The sequence below is a fragment of the Protopterus annectens genome, chromosome 8.part0, assembly GCF_019279795.1.
Source record: "Protopterus annectens isolate FY-2018-M chromosome 8.part0, PAN1.0, whole genome shotgun sequence".
NCBI lineage: Eukaryota > Metazoa > Chordata > Ceratodontiformes > Protopteridae > Protopterus > Protopterus annectens.
In genome coordinates, this window is record NC_056741.1 from 1912252652 (window position 1) to 1912278736 (window position 26085).

At 39.0% G+C, this 26085-nt stretch overlaps 1 protein-coding gene across 1 annotated transcript in view; it reads right to left on the reverse strand.

Moving 5' to 3' along the window:
• The window catches only part of SLC12A3 (solute carrier family 12 member 3), a 564508-nt gene that overhangs the window by 466434 nt on the left and 71989 nt on the right, over positions 1-26085 (reverse strand). Inside the window, exon 8 of the mRNA XM_044079103.1 lies at positions 5-100. Coding sequence (XP_043935038.1) covers positions 5-100 — 96 coding nt within the window. The remainder of the gene's footprint in view (positions 1-4; positions 101-26085) is intronic.

The window sequence follows — 26085 nt, forward strand, 5'->3', positions numbered from 1 at the left end:
GTACCAGATTTCACCTTGCCGTTTGTGGATATGGCTGAAATGGACAGACCCGTTATGCTTGTCACAGTTACAGACATGAATATGATCAGCCAGGTCAAAGCTAGAGAGATGCAGAGTGAAAAACAAATATCACTGTAACTAATAACATACTGGAGTTCTGATTGTCAGATTTAGATGCATGTCTATTCATTCTGCCCTTACAACTCAATGCTTTATCACAGTATTTTAAAAAAATGGCATAATGTGAAAAAAAAATATCAGACTTGCAAATTTAATTTTATCTGAAAACTCCTGGAAAAGTCAAAGCAGTTAATCATCTGGGCAACACCTAAAGCATTTACTGACCCATTAACTAAAGGTCCAGTAACCTGAATACTATATTTACACAATGCAGTTCAGTTCTGAAAATAAAGCTTAACCCTAAGAGTTATTGATCGTATTCATCTTCATTTGTGCACTTGCTGCCTGTACATCACAAAATCATTTTGCATTGACTATCTGTCTGTACAAAACTTGTTTCAGTGGAGACAGAGGAAGAAAAGCTGCAGTTAATTCTGTGTTATCTATGGCAGAAAACAACACAAATGGTTACATTTTGTAACACTATATTCTGAGTAAGTAAACAATTGCAACATTTAGACATAAATGACTGGAAACATGCACATTTATTAAATAATGTTGTGTACAACACTCAACACATTTCATGTTAGAAACATAACAGCAGAAAATAGAGACACCTTTCAAGTAATGCCACAATGATTGCAAGACCCTGACACAAAATCTTTCTGCTTAGGTAAGCAGTGAATGTGAAAATGGAGATATTTATCTGTAGCAGAGGATAGGGTATTCCATTTGATAATAATCAGATTAGTAAATCCATATTTAAGTGAGGTATGAAGGGCCTGAAGCAGCTGCCTAAGGAAAATCGAATCTCGCTAATGAGACATTTAGAAGAGAGAGCATTAGCACTGTGCCTGTATGGCTCCAGGTGTTGCTGGCATTCAGAGATTGGGAACTGTGATCTTTGGAAAATCAGAAATTAAAATACAAATTGGCTGGAATATATACTAAGTTAGAAATTGTGACATCTTGGAATACTCTCCTTAAGCTTTAGGAAAAAAAAAGATCATCCAAACATGCAACACTTCTTTTCTTCCCAGCTTTTGATAGAGGACCAGGCATTACAGCAGGAGGAGGAACTGTACTTCTTTACAATTCTCACTTAACTATTAAAACAGCAGTTCAGCCTCATGCCTCTTCTGAGTCAGAAACCAAGTTGGCATCTTATAAAAATCTCCTCATACAGAGACAATCCACTACTAGTCACAGTAGCCTTTTGTTTATTTTATTTATTAATTTAATGTTTGTTACCCAAGTAGATAGTTTGCTCCAAGAACCTTTTTCAGCCATGACCTAGGCAAATAGGCAAATACAATGTACAGACAACTGAAATAAATACGATACAACATTTCAATGAGAATGCACAAATAAGCAAATTCAATGTACAGACAAATGGAATGCAGGTGAATCTGGGAATCTTGAGGCAATGTTACAACTGCCTCATGTACACAGACAACCCTCTCCTCCTTCCAACAAATTCCAACACATGTGAGAGATGCAACCATATAGCCAAACTGGAGGCTAAGCTCTCTCAACTCAGTACTGGCATAACCAGTCAGGAGGAGAAGGAAACCACACTCACTACAATTCCAGTCTCACATAGACCTATCACGACAGCAAACCAAACACATAAACACATAAACACACAAAAACATACTCGGAGGCTCTAAATAAAAATCTGCCAAAGCAGCACAGACCTCCAAAGCAGACACCCAAGCAACCACTACCCCAAAACAAAACACGTGCAACACATAGCTCACAAATACAGTGTGCCAAACAGTCACAGCCCTTAAGGCTAAACAACACACCTGATACACTTGTTATAGGTGACTCTATCGTCAGGCACACTGACGTCCTGCTCACCAGGCTGAACAAGGAGAAGGTCACGGTGAGCTGCCTGTCGGGCGCTAGGATCCACCACATAACACAAGCACTCAGGTCACTCCAAGGCAAGTACAAATATGACTCAGTCATTGTCCATGCTGGTGTGAATAACCTGAGATGTACCTCCCTGGACTGCATGAAAAGAGACATAGAGGAGCTCTCTGAGCATGTAGCCCAGGCTGGTATGACCCTGACCTTGAGTAGTATCTTACCCTCACCAAGAATGATGCCACAATATGAAGACAAGATGATCAATTTCAACAATTGGCTTAAGTATTGGTGTCATTCAAAGGGGATCCAATGCCTGTCAGCCTGGGATGACATGCTCGACAAGCCACGATGCTTCGCTAGGGACGGCTTGCACCTGTCACCCTGGGCTTTCAGATATTGGCAAAGGCTCTTGCTACCCCCATAGTGCTTTTTTTAGGCAAGGCTCAAAAGACAAACCCACCTCCATAGGTATCACAAGGGATAAGAAACTAAGAGTAATGCTACTCAACACCAGAAGTCTAAACCTCAAGATGCATGCACTCAAAACTCTCCTTAGCATGGAGAACATCAATATCTGTGCAGTAACAGAAAGCTGGTTCAAGGCTCCCGAGAGCACCCCAGCACTACCAGGTTATACCTCATCCCATGCTTTTCGGCCCCAACACTTGGACCGAACCACAAAAGGAGGGGGAGTATCAATATTTGTCAAAGATACCCACACCTCCAGGTTGGTGGCACAGCACGAAGCATCAGAGAATATCCATGTGCAACTAACAGTGGGTAAAACTGCCTTCCAGTTTATAGCCTGCTACAGACCACCCTCCCAAACCCAGGAACCCCACTCGGCCTTCCTGAGAACACTGGAAAATATGAAGGTCTCTCCAAACACCATTATATTGGGTGACTTCAACTACCCAAACATAGACTGGGAGCATTACTCTAGCTCCAACACCCTAGCCCAAAGGTTCCTAGAATTTATAAACTCAAATGCTATGGAACAACTTGTTACCACTCCCACAAGAGGAGAAAACATACTGAACCTGATCATCACCAACATGGGGACTCTATGCTCCAGACCAGAAGTGTATCCCTCACTGGTAAGATCAGACCATAAACTAATCTCACTGGATATTCACATCCCGACCCCACCCCCTGCCCAGAAAACCACAGTGAAAAACTTCTCTAAAGCAAATTTCACACTCCTCAAAACCGAGGTGGAATACTTCAAAGCCCCGGGCCTGTGGAAAATACGCCCAGACCGCAGAATCCTTTATAAACACATTCTATGAACACCTTCAGGAATGCATGGATCATGCAATCCCAAATAAAACCAAGACCCAATCCTCCAAAGGCAGACGTCCTGTCTGGTGGACCCCAGCCATAAACAAACTATACAATAGAAGGAGGAAGCTACTACATGATAGATCAAGATCCCAAAAGGAAGGCATCTCTGATCAGTATTAGCAAAAAACTATGGGCACTCATAAAATCGTCTAAGGCCAGCTTCGAGAGAAAAATTGCACAGGACACTAAGGATAATCACAAGGCTTTCTTTAGTTATGTTAGGAACCTGGGTGGGAATTCCCAGATATGCTCAGAATTAGTCCAAAATGACAAAAAATACACCGAACCCACAGACATTGCCAACATCCTAGCTGACAGGTTCAGTGCAAACTCCCCCCCCCACCAAAAGGGCAAATATCTATCCCAGCAGAGTGCTGCCCCCCTGACATCTCAGATGCTCAGGCAAGAGCCGCCCACTCCAAAGCAAAAAACACAGCATCAATGGGACCAGAAGGTGTCCCGGGCTGCATCCTACATGAACTCCAAGAAGAGCTAAACCCAAACCTAAAACTACTGATCAGTCTCAGCCTTACTACAGGATATGTACCCAAAGAGTGGCGTACAGCAACAGTGGTCCCTCTCCACAAAGGTGGTGCCTCAACGGATCCTGGAAACTATCACCCCATAAGCCTGACTAGCTTGGTCTGCAAAGCTATGGAAAGGATCATCATGGACCTCATAAATAAAGCTATTTGGGACTTACAGACACTGGATCCTACCCAGTTCAGCTTTGTTAAGGGCAGATCCTGCCTCTTAAACCTGGTTGATTTCTTTGAAACAGTCACCAAGGCCATTGACGAGGGGAAGGTGGTCCACACAGCCTACCTGAACCTCGCAAAAGCCTTCGATACAATACCCCACTTGGGCATTATAGATAAGCTTACCATCTTAAATATAAACCCCTATGTCACTAGATGGGTTGCAAACTGTCTCAAGGACAGAACCCACATGGTTAGAATTGCTGGAGCCATGTCAGACTCCAAACCAGTTACAAGTGGCATCCCACAAGGCTCAGTCCTGGGACCTCTCTTGTTCGGTATATATTTCTTGGAGGTACAGGCCAACACGGAAGGACTGTGGCTGACCAAGTTCACAGATGACTGCAAACTGGGCACCATAATAGACTCTCCAGCCGACACAAGCATCCTCCAAAAGGGCCTCATAGAAACAGACAACTGGTGCCAGAGCCATGGCCTCAAGCTAAATGCCAAAAAGTGTATAGTCATCCCCTTTGGCAAAAACAAAGTGCCCACAAATTACCACATAGGTGGTAATCCAATTAAGTACAGAAGAAGTAATTAGGGACCTGAGGACCCAAGTTGATAGCAATCTCTCATTTGACAACCACGTGGCCAAAGTGGTTAGAAAAACATTTTATATAGCCCACCTAATCATGAAGGGATTCACATCTAGATCAGGGGAGGTCATCGTGCGCCTCTTTACTCATCCCTCATTAGGCCCATACTTGAGTACAATGCCCCTTTTGGGATGTACCTTACCAGACACCTGCAGCAACTGGAAAGACCCCAAAAGTACCTCACCAAGAGGATCAAAGGGCTCAAACAGATGCCATATGCTGCCCGGTTAAAGAAACTCCAGCTCTACTCAGTGGCATACCGCCTGCTCAGAGGCGATCTGTGCCTGACGTATAAAGCCATGTCCAACCCAGAATTCTCTCACACAAAAATCTTTCACCACAATAGAAAAATGGTTCTCTAACCATTGTCTTCATTTTACATTGGAATCTAACAATGGTACTATAATTTCTCCCGACACTACCACCAAACTCCTAGGAATCACAAGAGATAATCAACTTAAATTTAACACTCACATTAACACTATAATAAAATCTACCAACAAAAAACTCGGATCCCTGTATAGAATTAAACAATTTCTAACACCTCTAGCCAGATCTACAATAGCAAGAACTCACTTAATCTCTACCCTACTATATGCCTCCCCCATCTATACTAACCTGTCCTAAAATAATCTTAACAAACTAGCTAGATCTTATAATAACATTGCCAGATTCGCCACTAACTCACCATATAGGACTCATCACTGTCAAAACCTAAAACAACTAGGCTGGCTTGAATAACTTATTATTGCCCATAAAGTCCTTTATCAACCAAACAATACACCCACTCTCTACCCTCATAACACCATACTGTAAAACTAAAAAATGCTGATGCAAACTTCTTTATCTAATAACTCTGCAGGAGACTCTCTTTTTTCTAACTTTGTTGGGAAAATATGGAATCTCCTACCAATTGACCTTACAGCTCTTACATCTCTCCCACTATTCAAAACTAACCTTAAACATTTCCTCTCCAACCACTGGTTATGCTCTTGTAATAACCCAGACTAACTGCTTTACTCTTGTTTGTCCTCTGCTCTACCCTGTCTCCCTCTAAATTTCTCTGTTAAAGTTTATTCTTTGAACTTATTTACTCACTGACCTTTCTACTCTTTGATGCTCTACCTATCCCATCTACCTAACAATCCTATTTTTCAAATGCTGTCTTATCCTGTAGATGTCCTTAGTATTCTTCATATCCCCATCTTTTCTCTATTTACTTACTTATTTCTTTGAAAATAGTCAAGTCCTTTTATACTATGTACCAATCTTGTTTTTATTAATGTTTTGTTATACATTTTTGTACTGTTGTTTTTTAATTTACTTGTAATATTAAATGATTTGTCCTCCACTGAAAATGGACATGTATCCAGTTGGACTAGCCCGGTTAACAAATGTAAAATAAAATAAATAAATAAATAAAAATTAATGGACATGCTGCACCTCAGAAAATCCAAATCTCATCGAGCTACGCACTCGAGAGACTTGAACCTCAGCACTGAAATAAATAGGACATGCTGGAGGAACAGATTCATAACCCAGAGGCTCCCTTCACTCTGGAATAAAATCCCAGTCCAGGTTAGGCAGAGTCCCTCATTGACTCTCTTCAAGAGGAATCTTGATGAGTGGATGGGAGATTGTAGGTTTACCCCGGGTATCACTTCTGTGTCACTGTTAGACAGAGGCACAGTATACTAACCTCGAAAAAGGGCATAGCAAAATTAATTTAAAATGGGTGGCGAATGCCAAACACACTCTGGCTAGGCTTATAAATGCCCTAGGGCAGATAGCCTAGTATGAACCTGTGAACCTATGAACCTATGTAGCCACTTCTGTCTACAATTAAGAACTTCCAGTCTTTTAATTATTAATATAATCTCCAGCTCTACCAAACAAGGGAACATTATACTTGAAGACGTCGGTATTAACTGCCTGGGACCCTGTAAAGAAAATGTAGATGAATACTTGCTTAATGTACGAATAGTTCAACTAATACAATAATAGATACATCCAAACTTCCATTCTCATCAACACCACTGAAACTAACCATCAATTATTTCATCTACCTTCATTCATCTCCCTCCTTTAGTGGACACTGCCCCATAGCCATCAGCATCAACATCTTCAGGGACAAAAAAGTCCCAAAATTATCCCATTAGATCTAAACCTCCCACTGAATTAATCCATCTCAAAAGCAACCTATCAGCCATAGACTGGTCACCCATACTATCAATAATGGATGCAACCAAGGCAGCAGAAACCTTCACCTGTACCCTCCTACATATGCAAAACAGTTTCTTCCCTTATATCACAAAGTGACTTAAACATAAACCTGGTTTACTTACCTAAGAACCTAAATATTTATTATAGCTTCACATTGAAGCATAGCACAACTAGAAGTATGACCCAATCCAATACTTGCAACAGGTAAATCCTAATCAGCAACCTATCCAAACAATCAATTGGTGACACAAAATGAAAGTACACACATCTACACAAGCATACCCTTATAAACTCTTCCAAAGAATTCTAGCATGAAGTCAACCTACTCATTTGATGGAAAACTCCATACTCCAACATACATAATACCATCCAGTGTCCCCAAGACACACTTTTTGTTTCTGAATTCCTCAATAAAATCACACATATTCCCTTTGCACCATTCACCAACACCCTACACCACTATGCCTCTCTATTGTACCTCAAAGCAAACAAAACCATTACTTGAAAATATCCTCCCTTTATGCAGCAACAGGAGCTGATAATATCTGCCCCTAATTCATCTGTCACTACAGACAATATCGTATTTCACCCCCTTGCCATATATAAAACCTCTGTCTCACCTTCAGCCCTGCACCTAATCTATGTTAAACTGCCTTAATCAAACCACTTCCAAAGTAACAAAACCCAAATAAAACCTACCACTTCCATTCTAAGTCCATCCAACCGAGCTTTATTCATGTATCACTGAACAGAATATCTTATTTCACCCCTTTGAGATATCTAAAAACTATGTCTCACCTCCAGCCCTACACCCAACCTAACCAAAACCCCACCAAAGCTTCCCACTTCCTTACTGTCTCCAAGCTAACAACCTTAGGGAAAAGTCTAGAAAAGATAGTATACAAATAGCTGTTCACCTGTCACAGCAGTACCACCTCCTATCCTTAAATCAGCATGGCTTCTGGTTCCTTAGCAGCACTATGACTGCTTTGTGGGCTTAGACTGATCACATCCTGCTTAGCGTAGGCAAAGGCCATCTCACAGGCACCATCATCATGGACCTTACTTGTGTGTTTGAGCTGGTAGATCACACCATCATATTCACATGACTGATACTGGAGCAAGTATCACTACAGCAGCCTGGATCTTTAATTTCTTCAGTAACAGAACTTTTCAGGTTAAGAGTGGCACATCCCATTTGGCAGAAGCATCCCTTACCAAAGGAGCACCAGAATGTTCCATTCTTGCCCCTGTACTCTTCTCAATTTTTATTAATAATCTAACATTTGTCATGCCCAACCTCCAACTAACTATGTACACTGATGACATGATGATATATAGGTCAAGCCACTCTCACTCTGAGATAGAGAACAAACTTTGACAGGACCTACCAAACATCTCCTCCTGGTTAAATTCTAAAAATAATGCTCCTCAACTCCAACAAAACAAAACAAAACACATTCTCTTCAGAGCTTACAAGAAACTAACAACAGTCCCCTCGTCAATAAACATTCATGACCTTTACAAGAACCAGACAGAAACAAACAGATCCTTCAAATGTTTATGAATCTGTCTAGGCCAGGTAATAAATGTCCAACTTCATCTTTAGAAAACCAGATCTAAAATTAACCAATTACTCTTCTGACTCTCTCTACAGCAACAGACAAAGGAATTCGTCTTGCACACTTACAATACGGACTGACTATGATTGTGGCAGCTTATCCTGAAAACACTGCCATCCTTCATTTACTAATAAAATATGCTGTTTTATCTATAACTCCCCGAGAACAGTGCACCAATGCATTACTCTTAAGAAAGCCAAGTGGCTTCCAGTTAAGTACAGAACCATCATACTAGTAGGTTCCCTCCACTCAAAGCTGCTGTATAAAGACATTCGCAGCCATACTCAACTCCTCCATGACTCCCATCTCAGTGATTTTACTTCATGCATTTATTTTTTTTTTCTTATTTTGTTCCTTTTTTTTTTTACTTCTGCTATGCTTGTTGATGATGGGGTGCCCTACCCTAGTAAGTAAACTAAAATAAAATAACACAAGATACAACAATCTTGTTGTCAGCATATATAAGAAACAGGGCTGTTGGGGTATAGGGAGGGTGAGGAGGGTCCCCTTGCAAAGCAAGGTTGAAAGTTGCAACAGCAAGAATAACAAGTTATAGAATACATTATTTTATATTTGAATCACACTTTATTTTTCAAAGCATTGCAGCTCACAAAATCAGGTCTAGCACGTATAATAAGGTGCCTTAGAAAAGTCTAAAGGTCAAATATATATTTTTTATGTGTTCTTGTTAGAAACCCAAGGACTGCAATTGTGACCCTCGTATTGCTGAAATTATACTAGCAAATGTAAGGAATATATACTAATTTTGAGACTGCAGTATGTTAGACCATTCCCCTATTCTGAGGTATGGCAACCTCAGTGATAGTGTAAAATCTGCGTAGGAGTTGTGATCACATTGTTCTACATTGTAGGATACACTTTACGTTATGTGCCAGGAAGTAAGTCTGTTCTAGTTAGTTGTGGTCAGCATTTTATTTCATTTGTTTTGTGTTTTTTTTATTGTAAATTTAATTTAATATGAATGAATTTTGCTTGCGGGAGCTGACTTAGAAGGGGAGTACTGTTTTGGGGGACAGTATGTGGAAATTTTGCGTGTGGGTATGAAGTTATTTGTTTTATACTGAAGTGAATGGGAAATGCGATCCATGTTTTATACTGACTTACTTTTTGTTAAAAAAAAAGCATAGATTTAGGCTTGTTGGTTTTTAGTTAGAAGACCTACAGTTTACTGTGTGTGTGTGTGTGTGTGTGTGTGTGTGTGTGTGTGTGTGTGTGTGTGTGTGTGTGTGTGTGTGTGCATTTGTGTGCATGTGTGCGTGTGTGTGTGTGTGTGTGTGTGTGTGTGTGTGTGTGTGTGTGTGTGTGTGTGTGTGTGTGTGTGTGTGTGTGTGTGTGTGTGTGTGTGTGTGTGTGTGTGTGTGTGTGTGTGTGTGTGTGTGTGACAGCAAGTGCATGTGTGTTTGTGGCTCTGTGTGTGTACACATATCTCTCTCTCTCTCTCTCTCTCTCTCTCTCTCTCTCTGTGATTCTGATGAAGTTTTCTGGAGGGAATTGAAAGTGCTCAATCCTGTTTTTTGTTAATAAACCAATTGAAACTATACTGCAAGACTGCCTTTATTGGGTACCTGCTGTGGCTGGAGATTGTTTGTATTACTAGTTTACGTTTTCTCCAGTTATGTTTTATGCAAACTCGATCTGAGATAACTGGGAGAAGGGCATTGTGGGTGGCAGCTTGGCTCGGGAGTTTTTGGTGTGCGCGAGCTTGGTGTTGGGCCAACTCGGTTCCGTGGGCTCAGAGCCAAACCCATCAGTGATAAATGGAAGAAGATCAACAACACAGATGGAACATTATGGTAAGACATAACTTCTTTTTTTATTTCAGTCAACACGTCTTCAGATCTATTTTTATTATACAACAGTTCATCGCATCTTATTAATACCTTAAACCATTTCTGAGCTTCAAATTTTTCTTTTTCATATTTCCCATAAATTATTATATCTATATTTATATTTTTAAAACCTTCTCACTTATACTCATTTTGACCCCACCAGAAAAAAATATTTATTATTTATTTATTTACATTTGTTTACCGGGAAATTCCGACTGGACGCAGGTCCTTTTTCAGTGGATGCCCAGGGAGAAAAGCTCCACATCATGTACATGATAAATAGAGATACAAAGTTGCAGCAATAGTAAACAACATTACAGGTTGTTGGCTTTAATACAATAACAAGATATTGATTATCAACAGTATATGCCGCGGTTGTGCAGCAGTTAGCGTTGTCGCCTCACAGCAAGAGGTTCTCCCATTCTATTCTTGGCTGGATCGCCTTCTGTGTGGAGTCTGCATGTCCTCCCCACGGTTGAGTGCCGTTAAAGACATGCAGGTAGGTGCAAGTGTGAATGGGCGTGCCTTCCTTGAAGGTTGGGCGTCGGGCTGGCAACTAAGCACCGTAAAAATTCTCTGCCAGTCATTAGCGGACCGGAGTTCCACTGTGGTGACCCCTAACCGGGAAAAGCCGAAAGACTTTTTTTACTAGTTTACTTTTTCTCCAGTTCCATCTTTTTTTTTGGTTATTGGTCTCTCTCTCTCTCTCTTTCTCTGTCTCTGTCTCTCTCTCTCTGTGTATTTCAGTTTTCTATGTTTCTTATGAGAACTTATTTTATTTTATTTGTTTTATTTTAATGTATTTGTTTTCCAGGGTAGAGTACTGATCTCCTTTGACTATTTTCACAGTTGGCCCAGCAGCAGTGTCTGGTTAAGTGACTTGCTCACAGTCAGTCACACATTTAGGCAATGGAGGCTTAGGGAACTTTTATTTTAGTTTTTAGTCAGTAGCCTAAATTTTGACTTAAATGTTTTTTTAGTAGAAGTGATAATGTGCACTGTGGTAATAAGATGATGAGTGATGCTTAGCAGAACATTCATCATGCTGTAGGTTTAAGGAATTATTAATTGAGGTAATAATAAGCCAGGGATGTAAAAAAAAACTGCGCATTGTGGCTGTAACACTCATCATGATACTCCCAGGATGGTAATAAATATTTGATGTTAAGAAAAGGATGATGGTAAACAAAATTTATCTACATGGAGGACAGATAAATGTTTTATCACACTATGAAAATAGTCCACTTATCATTGGATCAACTCTGAAACATTGTTAACTTTGAACAAAGCTTATAAGTATACAAACTCCTCAAACAGTCAAAGCCTTGTTCAGACCAAAAATAAATAAATAAATAAAAAGTATTTTTCATATGGACTAAGCCCCCCTGCACCCCCACACCCCCTTTCTCATATATATTAATTTAATGGTCACACATCTGGGGAGAAGAGAAAAATAAATGTGAACCATTGTTAAGACTATACTGAAAGCAGTGCTGGTAATCACTCTATGAAAAACAGAAATCATCCAGCTATCGATCATATAACCACTCCAGGGAAACTTTTATTCTACTGTTAAACCACAGATAAACATTGCTATTAAGACATGTATCTGTACACTGTACAGAAATCTTCATTTATCTGCACCTTTGGCAATCATCAAGAGTTAATCTACATCCTTGGTGTATCAGCAATGCTTTCTTTATATCCTTCATGCATCATTTGCCCTACTGTACCCTCTAAAATCTAAAACTAAAGTAGAAATTAATATGCTACACACTCAACTAGATTAGAAAACCAGCCATGATACAATCCATTCATAAGAATGAATGGAAACTACCGATATTCCTAGTCAGTAAAAATAGGCAATTAACATAACCCACTGACTTCTAAATGGAGTACATGAGGCTCTGGTACTAAGATGAATGACTTTGCATTTACTGGTTTTAAAACAGAGAACATTTTCCTTAAGCCGTGATACTACAGTGGTTTGTTATTAAATCTGAGTATATCTTACTTTTATTTTATTTTAAATTTAACTGGAGTAGGACACTGATCACACTAGACCTATTTCTGTCTCAGCTCAAGAGTAAACACAATATATACAAGGTATTATACACAGAGTGAATGACAAAATGCAATATATACATATATTATATACAAAGCGGATATGATAGCTGGCTTGAGTGTACAGAGACAATAGATTAATGACATTAAAGCATGACTGACAAAACATAATATATATATATATATATATATATATATATATATATATATATATATATGTATATATATATATGCATTATATAAATAATGAATATCAGAGAGGGCATGCTGAAGGATGCCAGCTTTCTTCTTCCTTAACAATAATACAACCATACTACAATGCAAACACAAGGAAGCCATAGGAGACAATAAGAGAACTTTTCTTCTTCTTCTTTAACAATAATAGATCACTACTAAGATGCAAACATGAAACAAAAATATATCGCATAAAGGTCGACTTGATAATGACCCTTGTGGTACACCTGATTGAACAAACGTCCATTCAGAACTGTGCCCCTCAATAATAACCCAATGTTTACAATCAGATCCCTTTTATTATATGTATTAAGTGCCAATATCTAAAAGACACTGGATAATTTCACTGTTTGGGACACTGCCGAAAACAAGTGCTATTTTCTAGGTCAAAGCGATTTTTTTTTGTCAAATTAGTTTTGTATTTATGTTAGAATGTTTGTTTCTGCTTTGAGGAGGGCATTTTTGTGTTTGGTATAATATCGCTACTAAATTACTTTCAAGATGGAAGCCATTTGTTCTGTGATGGTTCTCTGTGTATGGTTCAGTGATGTCTTATCGTGATTTGTCTTTCTTGGAAAGACTTTTTTAGAGGTCTTTAAGCAAAAGTCTTATTATTGCTTTAGTTTTTCCCATCAGGTTTGGAGTTCTAGTCTGACCATTTTCCAAAAATATACCTATAAAATATACATGCATTCATAGTATATATGTATATATATGTGCATGTGTTCTCAATATGAATCATGTTCTCAAATTTAAAACAAGAAGCATGTAAAAGTTAATGCAAAGTAAGCAAAATGAATGAATAATACAAACGTAACTATAACAACAATAATGAAACTTCATTTATCTTTTATCAGGAGTAATCAAAAAGAAGAAAGAAAGTTGCATAAAATAATAACATATAAATAAAGTTATAGATATGATCAGATCAACACTAAAAACATCAGCCAAAAATGATTAACACCCTAATGCACATACTCCAAGACACAACCTTGGACCATGCAATACAAATATACTATTTTTTAAAAGTGAGCAAGCCCCCAGCAACCCCTCATGTTGGGACTGCACCCTCACACCACCTACTAATTATGTATATTAAGTGTGAGATCACACAATTCCTTAAGAAGGGGCATATTTCCCAACCACGAGGACTGTTGACTTTGTACATCAAACGACCATCTGTTTTGTCCACCAAAGAGACAATGACATTTTGATTTTTGCTTATTATAAGTGCTCCTATATATATATATATATATATATATATATATATATATATATATATATATATATATATATATAGTCAGATGCCTATAATACTTCAAAATTTTAATACATGATCCAGACTCCCTAGAAAGACCTATATGGACAGTATCAGTAGTCTAATCAGAAATAAATGGGATTATACTGTGATAGCCCCACTCTGGGCCAGTAATCAATGAGCCTGAATCCTCACCACTCTCACTGGAGAGGGACATTCATTTGGAACAAAAATGGATATACCCAGTATTTCTATATGCAGCTCTCTGTATCAAGCACAATTTCCCTTAAGAGCACACAAGGAACACACTCATTCTGGGATCTGGTTTTCTCTATCTGTCTCCCTCCAGATCCCCAGTGAGACTCCCCACTGACTCAGCTATAGAGTTGAGACTTCAGCTGAGTGTCCAAGCCAAGTCCTCTAACACACTCTCTGTGAAAACAGTGCTTTGTGTTCCTGCTCCAAGTAGCTGACACACACACTCTTTGAGATTTGATTTGCACAAACACACACACCTGGGAAAGGCTGGCACAAGTTTACTAGCTATGCCCTCTTCTGCCCAGACTATAAGGTAGTTACTGCCACCAGACACTCCCAAGCCAGCTACTTTGTCTCTTACAAGGGTGCCCAATTATATTGAGTGAAATTAATATTAATATGAATGGTAGTTTGACCAATTGCAGTAAGGCTCTCATGAGTAGCCACAGAGTCACCAAACAGATATGTGTACTCTCAAATGTTAAAATATTCTTGAAAGGACCAGCCACAAAGAAAAGTTTAAATATATTTACTAATGAATAATAAAAGAACACAGAAATTGTAAATATCCATTTACAATAAACACCAGAGTTTCAATTACAGGAAATGCTAAAAATAACACAGTTAGAAAGGTTCACACAGTTACAGAAAAACAATACTTAACTAATCTCACTATATTTTTCTGACTGATCTCAAGAGTTACTATTCCCTGGTCACTTACTAGACCAAGGCAAGATGAAATAGGTGAGTGATTCTTCAATGTCAGGTTCCAAAAACAGACTGCCCTGAGACTTCAGTCTCACCTAGTATTAAACATTATCTTTTAGTGATGAATTACAGAATGACATCACAGATATCTGGCCATCTGACTTCTGGTTCCCGTGCAACCCCCAGTTGCTAGAAACTGCCAGGATTTAGCACCTATGTGTCAATAATACATACACAGAGAACCTTGCTAAGGTCCGATGCAGCTTCTGGAATTCATAAAACCATAAAACACCTCCACATTTCCTACAGGAGCTAATAAACCATACTTCTTACAGACATTTCATTTCTGGCTTCATTCAAAACTGTCAGATAACATCTTTATGGCCTAGGCCCAGTAATTTAATTGTTCACTATTTTTCAAAGTTTGAGATTAACCTCTTCTCTTCCAGTATCCTCTGTTAAAACATATACATTTAAACAGTTACAATAATGCATGTACACTTTTTTCTGTCCAGCAGGATACATTGTTGGTACATTTTTAACAAAAGCAGCTTTACAAATACATTTACAGCATAAAGATCTATACAAATCAGTTTGATATATGAATGACGTATAATTCTTTATGAAATTCCAGCTAGCTGTGCTGGCATATGTTACACATCCACTGCCTTGCTTCTCCTGGCATAGCTGGCAATACTTTACATTGTCACATATACAATCCCACTAAATAAATTGAATAACCAAAAAACATTTTTTTCTGGCAAGCATATACAATCTAATGAAAAATGTCAATATTGCAACTAATTTGACAATAACTTACAGTATAAACTCTTCCATGTAATTTTCCTATACTTAGAAGACCTTGGTACACTACTAGGCCTTCAGTGAGGCCAGAGAGCATTATTGATCTTTCCAAATGGTAAGTAATGGTATACCCTTCACATGTAGAATATCTGGGCAAACAGAATAAAAGTAAATTTGAAGATTTCAAAGAACATTTGTCTTTTCTCACCACAGGCAGGGAACTGAATGGAGCGATGATGAAATGGAAAGAAAAAGAAAGTAGTATTCCTGGAAATGAATCCATCCTCAAGTTGTGGTGAGTACCTTCAGGTGATGGTCTCACAAGGATGACATTGATGTATAGACTGTATCTCGCGTAACATATATCATGGAAAAAGGTAGCTTAAAAAATAAAAAAGACAGTTGGATGTGGAAGTCCCAGGATAAAACAATATCCATTTCTGGTGTGCACACTGTGCCAGGACTAGAAAAATGGCAATATATAATCCTCAAGACACACACTGGGGTTAGACCAGGCTTGGGGGGGGGCTATTGTAGAAGGAAGTAAAAGTCCACCAAAAACTACAAAAACAACAGGCCAAAAAAGAGCAATAAAGATGATAGAGTAGATTACTGTGGATAAGGGTGTAATTATGTTTTGTTACTATTATACAAGAAGCTCAGAATTTCCATGTAGAAGATATTCAGAAAGATTAATAGAGAAATTAGAGGAAAGAAAAATGCTTGCACAAGAACAAACTGTCAAAAGCTTCAAATGCAAATGTGGATTCATTAATACAACAGAGCAATGAAAAACAGTACATAGACAAAGAAACTTTGGCCAGCCTGGAAAAAGAAGAAGTGTGAAAATGTAAAGAAAAAAAACAGAGATTTTTGAAAGGTATAAAAAAGAAACATGGACATGGGAAAGAAAATGTTATCTGATATTTTGCAATATTTATGCAAAGGAAGAAGCCAAAGTAATCAATACAAAAAAAGCATCTCTAAAGATATTTGAAGAGAAATACAAGAAAAGGCACTGAGATATGAAACATTTCCCTATGCAAAAATAAGAACACAAAGGAGGAATGTAGAACAGACAACTAGTAAGGTAGACGTTAAGCAAATAGAAACTGAAGTTATGGAATACCTGTAAAGTGAAAGATTTAGTGTAGAAAGTCCAACACAGGTAATTTCACAAACAGTCTGATGGAATGACAAGTCTCCAAACTAAGAAGAAACAGGTGCATCGGGAAGCAACTGATAACTTGCCACATGAAGATGCTCTGAAGCCTACAGAAGGAAACTTAGGAAGTTTAGTTGGAGATGCAAGTGAATGAGAAAGAAACAATGGCAGTTTGATGCAGGGAATGTTGTTGAGTGATGAGATAATGAATTCCCATATGAGGGAGAAGCAGATGACACAGGATGCAGCAAAGAGGATATGTCACAGGAAGACATATAACTTTCTGGAGAACGCCCACAGGAAACAGACAGCAAAGAATGTGCTCTCAGGTTAGAAGAAAATGATCTAAGGGAAGAGTTGCTTGATTTGACAGAGGTGGACAGACATATTAAGATCAATGAAAAAAATAGATTACAGAACGTAAATAAGACCCAAAATGTTAGAAGTGTGATAAAACAGATGAACACAGTAATCAAGACTATTAATAGAAATTCATGTGATATGACAGAAGTAAATAGGATGTATTACTGTGCAGTTAAATTAATGACAGATAAAGTTTTATCACAAAAACACAGGGAAGTAAGGGAAAGGAAGGGAAGAAATAAAATGCCATCATGAAAGCACTGAATAGATAAAAGCAATTAAGACAAGAAGTGTCACTGTTAGAAAAATGCAGAAGAGGGAACAGATCAACAAAAATACTTAGAAAGCTAGAAGTGGTAAATGCAATACAGAGTATCAAAACAGACCAGGATCTATCATACAATATTGCAAATAATAAACTAAAGATAACAGAAAAAACAAAAAAACTTAGAAGATATGCAGATGAATAGAAGGGTGCCAAAACTATAGGGTTGGGGGGAGCACCCCCCCCCTTTAAATAAAATCATAAACTGTGCCTCCACCTCCCAGCTCAGATTTGTTTTTTTTGGGGGTTTTTTTTTGTAAATTAAGAATGATGTGCTTGTCCATTCACAAAACGGACATCAGATGCTTGTAAAAACAGAGAAAGTGTGTGTGTGTGTGTGTGTGTGTGTGTGTGTGTGTGTGTGTGTGTGTGTGTGTGTGTGTGTGTGTGTGTGTGTGTGTGTGTGAATGTCCAGTTGTCTGCGAGTGTTCGTGACAGCGTGACTGTGACTGTTCGTGAATGTGTGTGTGCGCGAGTGAGTGTATATGTGAATGTGCACGAGCACATGGGTATATGTAGCATGAGTATTGCCTCACAAATCAACACCTACTTTATAAACACCATCATCTCCTTATTTACAGGGAGCAATTCCACCCCTCTGTCTCCTCCACCTAATGTGGACACTAACAACAACTTTTTTGATCTCAAACCTGTCCCAACTAACACCATAAGAACAATGCTGAAAAAACTGAAACCTTCGTCCTTAGCAGCTGACCAACTCCACAATGAGTACCTCAAACTGTCAGCTGATGCCATAGCTCTGCCTATCTCCATTCTGGTAAATAGGTCTATAGCAGAACAATATATCCCAAAATTATGGAAACTATCCTACATCACCCCTCTGCATAAAGGAGGAACATCAACAGAATTAAACAATTACAGACCCATAGCCATCCTTTCCCCATGTCAAAATTCTGGAAAAATGTATCCACACTCAATTACTACAATACCTGTTATCTCACAACCTTATCTCTCCCTCCCAACATGGTTTCAGACCAAAACATAGCACCACCACAGCCCTAATTAATTTCTCTAACACCATCAACCAGCTGAGAAATTCAAACCAGCAAGTAGCATCAATCTTCTTAGACATGTCAAAAGCGTTCAACACTGTCTCCCATCAGAAACTCCTCAGTACTCTTGCCTCACTAAACCTATCAAAGAATTCCCTCTCCTGGTTCCTAAGCTACCTTTCTGACAGAAAACAAGCAGTACGATGGTAATCCAAACTCTCACTACTTCTGCCTGTCTCAGTTGGCCCCAAGAGTCCATATTAGGACCCCTTCTTTTCACCATCTTCTGTAATGATCTAGCCTCATCCACAACACATGCTAAAGTAGTTCAGTATGCAAGACAATTCAACTTTAATCTGCTCAGCAGATACCTTACCAGACCTCCAAATAGTAGCCCAACAAGCTTTTAATAATATAGAAACATATCTAAGTAAATCACAACTAATCCTCAACCCCAAAAAGACACAGTTAATGCTATTTACCAGTAGCAAACAATCACCGACCACCCCTCCTTTCACTATTCTCTCAGCAAACAACACAGTCATCAAACCAGTTGAGCATACAAAACTCCTTGGAGTGACAACTGACAACAAACTCAGATTTGACCAACACATAGCCACCACAATTAAAAAAGTTCACATCAAACTTGGCTCACTGTACAGAAGCAAGCCATTCCTCACTGACAATACCAGACTAGCCACATCCAGAACCTTCCTCCTCTCGACACTCCTATATACTTTCCCCCTCTTTACCAACTTAAAAAAATCAGACTTTACCAAATTGGAAACTTGCTAGAACAAAATAGCTCGTTTTGCAGCCAACCTTCCCCACCAAACCCACCATTGCATTGCTCTACATAAATTAAATTGGCTTGAGCTAACCTTCTTCATCTCTACCTACTTAAATTCACACACAATATCATCTTCCATCCTGATAGGTGCCCATCCCTCTAGGAACTTGTTGTTCCCCACTCATGCCCATGAAGTCTAAGGTCTGCAGACAGAAACTTTCTCACAGTAAACAAAGCTAACAACACTCACGGTGAAGCCCTATTTTTAAATCATATAGCCAAATTATGGAACTCTCTACCCCACACCCACCAAAACACACCTGAATCTACCAGTTTTAAACAACTATTATTTGAACATCTATCCAAGAAATGGCGTTGCTCCTGTGCCAAACCTGACTGACAAGATATATATAACTCTCTCAACACACTGTCCACTCCTTATCTCATTTTCTCTATCTCCTCAGTGTTTATTACTACTCAAAAATAAATATATATAAAGGAAATGTAATTTGGTCATAACTGCTATTTAATATGTAGACACTACTAACTTTATTTTTTTCTTACAGTGATCTTCACTGAAATGCTCGTGTTTTTCTTTTTGAACCTGTATCTACTAGAAAACTGTATGGAATACTACTTTGTATAGACTAACTAGTAGATATGTATTCTGCATTTTACTGTATGTATACTGTTGTACTATCTAATTATTGTATATTGCTTGTATTTCTGTGGAGCTTTTCTCCCCAGGCCTCCGCTGAAAATGGGCTTTTGGCCCAGTCGGACATTCCCGGTAAACAAATGTAAATAAATAAATAAATATGCAAGTGTGCGTGCGAGTGTGCAATAGTACATGTGTGCATGACTATGTGTGTGCATGCATGAGTTCGTAGAGGGTCACGGTTCTCAAATGTACAGATTTTCGCAGAATATCCAGGTTTTTACCTCATATTTTTGGTCTGTTCCTCGTAGAATTTGTGGTTTGCTGGCAGTTTAATATGGACTAAAGACACTAAATAATGACATACATTTCAATTTCAGACTTAATATCTTTCAGGATTTTTTACCTGTACATTTACATCAGCTAGGAGTGCAAGACACTCAGATCTGCTCTGAGTTACAGCACAACAGACTAAATTTACAGAACCAACTGATATTTCCAACATCCTGGCAGATAGGTTCAGTGCTAACTTTACCCCCCTCTCACCCCCTAAAGAGCCCATCTCTATACTGGAAGAATGCAAAGTTCCTGTAATCACGGCTGCACAGGTAAAAAACACACTCTCCAAAGCCAAGAATACAGCATCCATGGGACCTGACAACATCCCAGACTGCGTTCTACATGAACTACAGAGCGAACTGGCACCCCACCTAAGTACCATGTTTAATCATAGCCTCAACTCAGGCTTTGTGCCTACTGAATGGTGCAGAGCGACGGTTATCCCACTTCACAAAGGGGGAGCCACCACAGACCCTGGGAACTACCGCCCCATTAGCCTGACGAGCCTGGTCTGCAAGGCCATGGAACGAATCATCATGGAACTTATAAACAAAGACATTGGCAATCTCCAAACTCTTGACCCCACCCAGTTTGGGTTTGTAAAAGGCAGATCATGTCTCCTAAACCTGATAACTTCTTTGAAGCAGTCACCAAAGCCGTAGGCAAGGGTAAGGTGGTTCACACAGCCTATCTAGATCTCGCCAAGGCTTTCAACACCATCTCCCACTCTGGAATTATAGATAAACTCACTAAACTAGGTATAAATCCCTATGTCACAAAATGGGTTGCCAGCTGGCTCACTGACAGAACCCACACTGTGAAAGTAGCAGACTCCAACTCCAACTTCAGACCAGTGACAAGTAGAATACCACAGGGTTCAGTCCTGGGTCCTCTCCTGTTTGGTATCTACTTCTCTGAAGTACTGGTTAACACAAAATTTGCAGATGACTGCAAACTAGGAGCAATAATCGAAACTCCTAATGATGTGGACATCCTACAAAAGGGCCTCACTGAGATAGATGCCTGGTGTCAAAGCCATGGCCAGAAGCTCAATGCCAAAAAGTGCATTATAATCCCCTTTGGTAAAAACTCTGTACCCGTGAACTACCACATAGGCGGTAGTAAACATAACACCAAAAGTGTGATAAGACACCTTGGGACACAGGTGGACAGTAGTCTCTCCTTTGACAATCACATTGCCACAGTAATCAGGAAATCCTTCTATGTGGCACACCTCAACACAAAAGGTTTCTCATCCTCGAAAAAAGAGGTAATTGTTCACCTCTACTCATCACTCATTAGACCCATTATAGAGTACAATGCCCCTTTTGGTATGTACCTCACAAGACATCTACAACAACTGGAAAGACTGCAGAAATACCTCACAAAGAGGATTACTGGCCTCAAACAGATGCCCTATGCAGACCGTCTCAAAAATCTCCAGCTTTACTCGGTCGCATGTCACCTACTCAGAGACGATCTCTGCCTAACATACAAAGCTATGTCAAACCCAGAGCTGTTGGACATGCTCCACTTAAAGAAATCCTAATCCCTCCGAGCTACATGCTCTAGGGACCTAAATCTTGTCATCACAATAAACAGAACATGCTGGAGGGATAGATTCCTGTCCCAGAGACTTCCCATACTCTGGAACAAACTACCTATCTATATCAAACAAAGCTCTTCATTAGCACTCTTCAAGAAAAATCTTGATGATTGGATGGGAAATAAGAAATTCACCCCGGGGATCACTTCTGTGGCTCTGCTCGACAGTGGCACAGGAAAATAATTTTCTTGGGTGGTGAAAGCCAGGGTACCTTCTTGGCTAGGCTTATATAGGCCCTAGGGCCAATAGCCTACTACCTCCCTATGAACCTTATGAACCTATGCAAAATCAGATCATGAAAAGAGAGTATCATTTTAAGGGTTGCTTTGGGATCTCTGACACACATGGACTTGGACCACATGGCTCTGAGGTAGAAGAATATCAGATTCCACATCTTTTGAGAATTTGCTGCCCCAAAACATCTTGAGTATTGTACTGAAACTGCTAAGGATACTGTGGAAAGTAAAACACTGTACTTGGATGCCTTCCCCACCCCATAATGAGTAGCAGACTCTATGGTTGGGAAGCAGTGCTGAGGTAGAGTCTAAAATAAGTACATTTTCTATCATTATTATTATGTTATGTGTTATGTGTTATCCAAGTTAAACTCTGTTTGTCTGTAAATCTGGTGCTGTTTTCAGTTGTGACAAAGGAGCAATGCCTTCTAAGTGACTTGCTCAGAGTCATACATTAGGCAAATGATAATTGAGAGACTCAAACCCATCATTATAGGCTTTACCATTCTGAATAATATCATTTATTTCAAATATATGCCCTTTATTAACGCAACAGTATCAACATTTCTCTCTCTTTGTTTGGTTACGACTGCTGCACAATATCACTGAGTGTTAGCAGATTGGCTCTGTCTGATGAGTTTTATTTTATAATGCAATATGATTAAATGCATTTCATTTTCTATATAAGATGTTCATATTTGTTAAGTCTTCCTTTAACTCAGCTGCCTGCTCTTGATAGACACACATTTGGGTCTAATGTACTTGCTTTCTTTTTATCTTTGTAAAATATATCACCACTTTTTACATGTGAATTTTATACTTGCAACTGTTGCTATCTTTGTATGAAAATCTGCACCACCATTGTTTATTTGCGATTGTCTTTCTTCTCTCTGGTTGTGCCTGTAAATGGTTACATTTGATCAATGCACCACCAGAATAAACAAATGTAAATAAATAAAATAAAATAAATACCTCCCAGTTGTACCTCATTATGCGGAACGTTCCTCATTTTGAGTCTTAAAAGCACTATGTTCCACACTGTACAACATTGAAAAGGTTTGGCACACGTTCATTGCTAAGAAGTTTTTTAACAAATATTCACTTCACTAAATAGTACTGAATCATATTAATCCATCAAAAGAACTCAGTTAATTATGATGCTCTTAGCTTCCTAGTTGAAGCTGTTAGAAAATGTTCCATAGTGTGCCCATTTGTTTCACATTGTGAGAGGTAGAGTTTCATGTTTTGGAAATGGAGGTTTGAGAACAATCACATACATTTATAGCTGCCTTCTGGCTCACATCAATTCTATATTCATTTGCTTGATGTAGTAGAAGCTGGTGCAATGATTTAGCATTCTGCAGCAGTAAGCAACATCAAGCAATACATTTTCAATGAAAACAGGTTATTTATAGTATAGTAATGAAAACCGTTTCTTTCTTTGTTAATTCAGGCTATTTCAGAAATTTAATTTCAGTATCTAAGCATTCGTTCTTTTCTTTGTCAGTCCTAGTTATGTACACTTTGGGAGGGGTGACTTTTCCGTACACCTCATGAGAAAAAGGAATTTGTCTGAGAGCTGCCCTGAGATAAGATCAGAAGAAAGAGTGTATTTGTTTATACTCCCATCTGCACCCTACTTAAAGACTGGGGTCCTGTGGATGAGAACTATCCTGAGGTATGGTCAGGGGGTAAAGTACATTTCCCAAGTGCTGAAACCTCCACCTCATGAGGGCAGTAGGAATCTGCAGCAAGACACTGTGACCCAACTACAGAAACAGAAGAGGCACCATAGTATTGTGTAGCGTAGTCACTGAGAACTCTTTTCATTGTTACTGCACATTGCTTCTGCTGTACTGAAGAAAACAAAATCTGCACCATAACATGGTAGCATGATGTTGACTCATGAAAGGCCAGAAACGCACTTTTTTCATATAGACAGACACACAATTGCGGCATCACTGATCTTAAGGGATATCTGCTACATCTAAGTCACTATGGAGTGCACTTCAAATATATTCACCGGTGACATCCTACATATGAACATTCTGAAATTTAAATACTGTGGTGGTGGTGCTGTGGAAGCGTTGTCGCCTCACAGTAAGATGTTGTCCTGTTCGATTCTCAGCTAGAGCTTCTTCTGTGTGGAGACATGTGTGAATGGGCATACCTTCATTGAAGGTTGTGCGTCAGGGCAGACAACTTGGCACGTAAAAATCTACTGCCAATCATTAGCAGACCAGAGTTCTACTGTGGCAACCCCTAACCAGGAAAAGCCGAAAGACACAACAACAGCATCAAATCTTGGTTGTACTTTACGAAGCACTTGTGCTTAATGTAAGTTACTGCAATGTAATAAATAATTACAAAGCAGCACTCAGATTAACTCGCTAGTTTAAGTTGTTTGTCCATCCCAATCCTTAGCAGAACTCTAATTTTCTGTTTCAATTGCATTCAGGTATCTACTCCATCTTAGTCGTTCAAAGATTTTTAGTAATCAAGCTACAAACACTCCCAACAGGGTGTATGCTGGCATCACAGATTTCAAATAGATTCTTACTAGTAATGTCAAATGGCTGGAAATCTAACTCTACTAAGTTTAGCAAATTTACAAGGGAAACACCCAATTATTTGTAGGCAACCCACTGACAGACAGACAGACACACACACACACACACACACACACACACACACACACACACACACACACACACACACACACACACACACACACACACACACACACACACACACACACACACACACACACAAGCAAAACAAAAAAATAAAAAATCCAAAAAATAAGAAATTACAGAACTGAACTTCCTGAAGATATTATCTTCCTGGGGGAGGGTATTGTCTCATTTTAGCAGTTTTCTAGGCTAAGGTATATTTTTTCTCATCTAATGTCAGAATTGTCCAAATTTTGGGACCACCTCTGCCACTCAGATGTTACCACAACTGGATAAGATATTTCTAGGAATGATGGATCACAGTAAGCTCTGGGGGTTAGCAATGTCCTCTGCAGCTGTTGGGATCCCCTTAATGGACAAGGGAGAGCTACTTTTGTTGGTGTTGTGAGAATGGAAAAGGATGGTGCACCTGCTTAACCAGAATGTTGTGCCCATCCCCAGGGTAGCTATTGCTGCCATTAAAATGTGTTTGCCTTAATTTTCCTGTCAAAAAGAAACAGAAAACTAAACTTATAGCTTCTCCTGCTCCAGTTTCATTGGACAGGAGTAGCTTATTAAGTGTGGCTCAAGGTCTTGTACAGTCTATTGCTCTTTCTTATTAGTTGGTTTCTGGTAAGAAGTGGTTTCTGGTAAGAGAAAAATGGATTCCTCTTTTCTTGAAGGGCTAGGAATGTGATGGAACAGATACATTTTTTTTCTTGAAATTCTGATTCTGACTCAGAGTACAGCATGTTACCTGAATCTCCCTATCAATGATTTTACTTTCTCCTAGACTATTTCCAGAATGTGTAAGTGTGTTCAGTGGGAGAACACAGCCCCCCAGCAGTACTATCAGCTGTTACAGAAGGAATTTCCAGAACCTTCACCTATTTCCCCAGTTCTGTCAGCTCTGGAGAAAGAGTGTGTCACTGCCTACATTTTTCCTGGTAGCCAGCCTGCTACCAATAAAAAGGAAAATAGAACGTATGAAGTTACTCAGTCTTTTAAGTTTTTGCAAACACTTCCCAAACATGCCCCAGCAGTTATAGCTTTAGTTAATCCAGCTGCTGCCAAACATTTTAACTCAAATCCTTCCCCTTCTGACAAGGATGGTAAAACAATTTTTATGTTTGGGGAAAATGTGTTTGCTTCTGCAACTTTAATTTTTAGAATTTTGAATTGTCAGGCTCATATGTTAAAG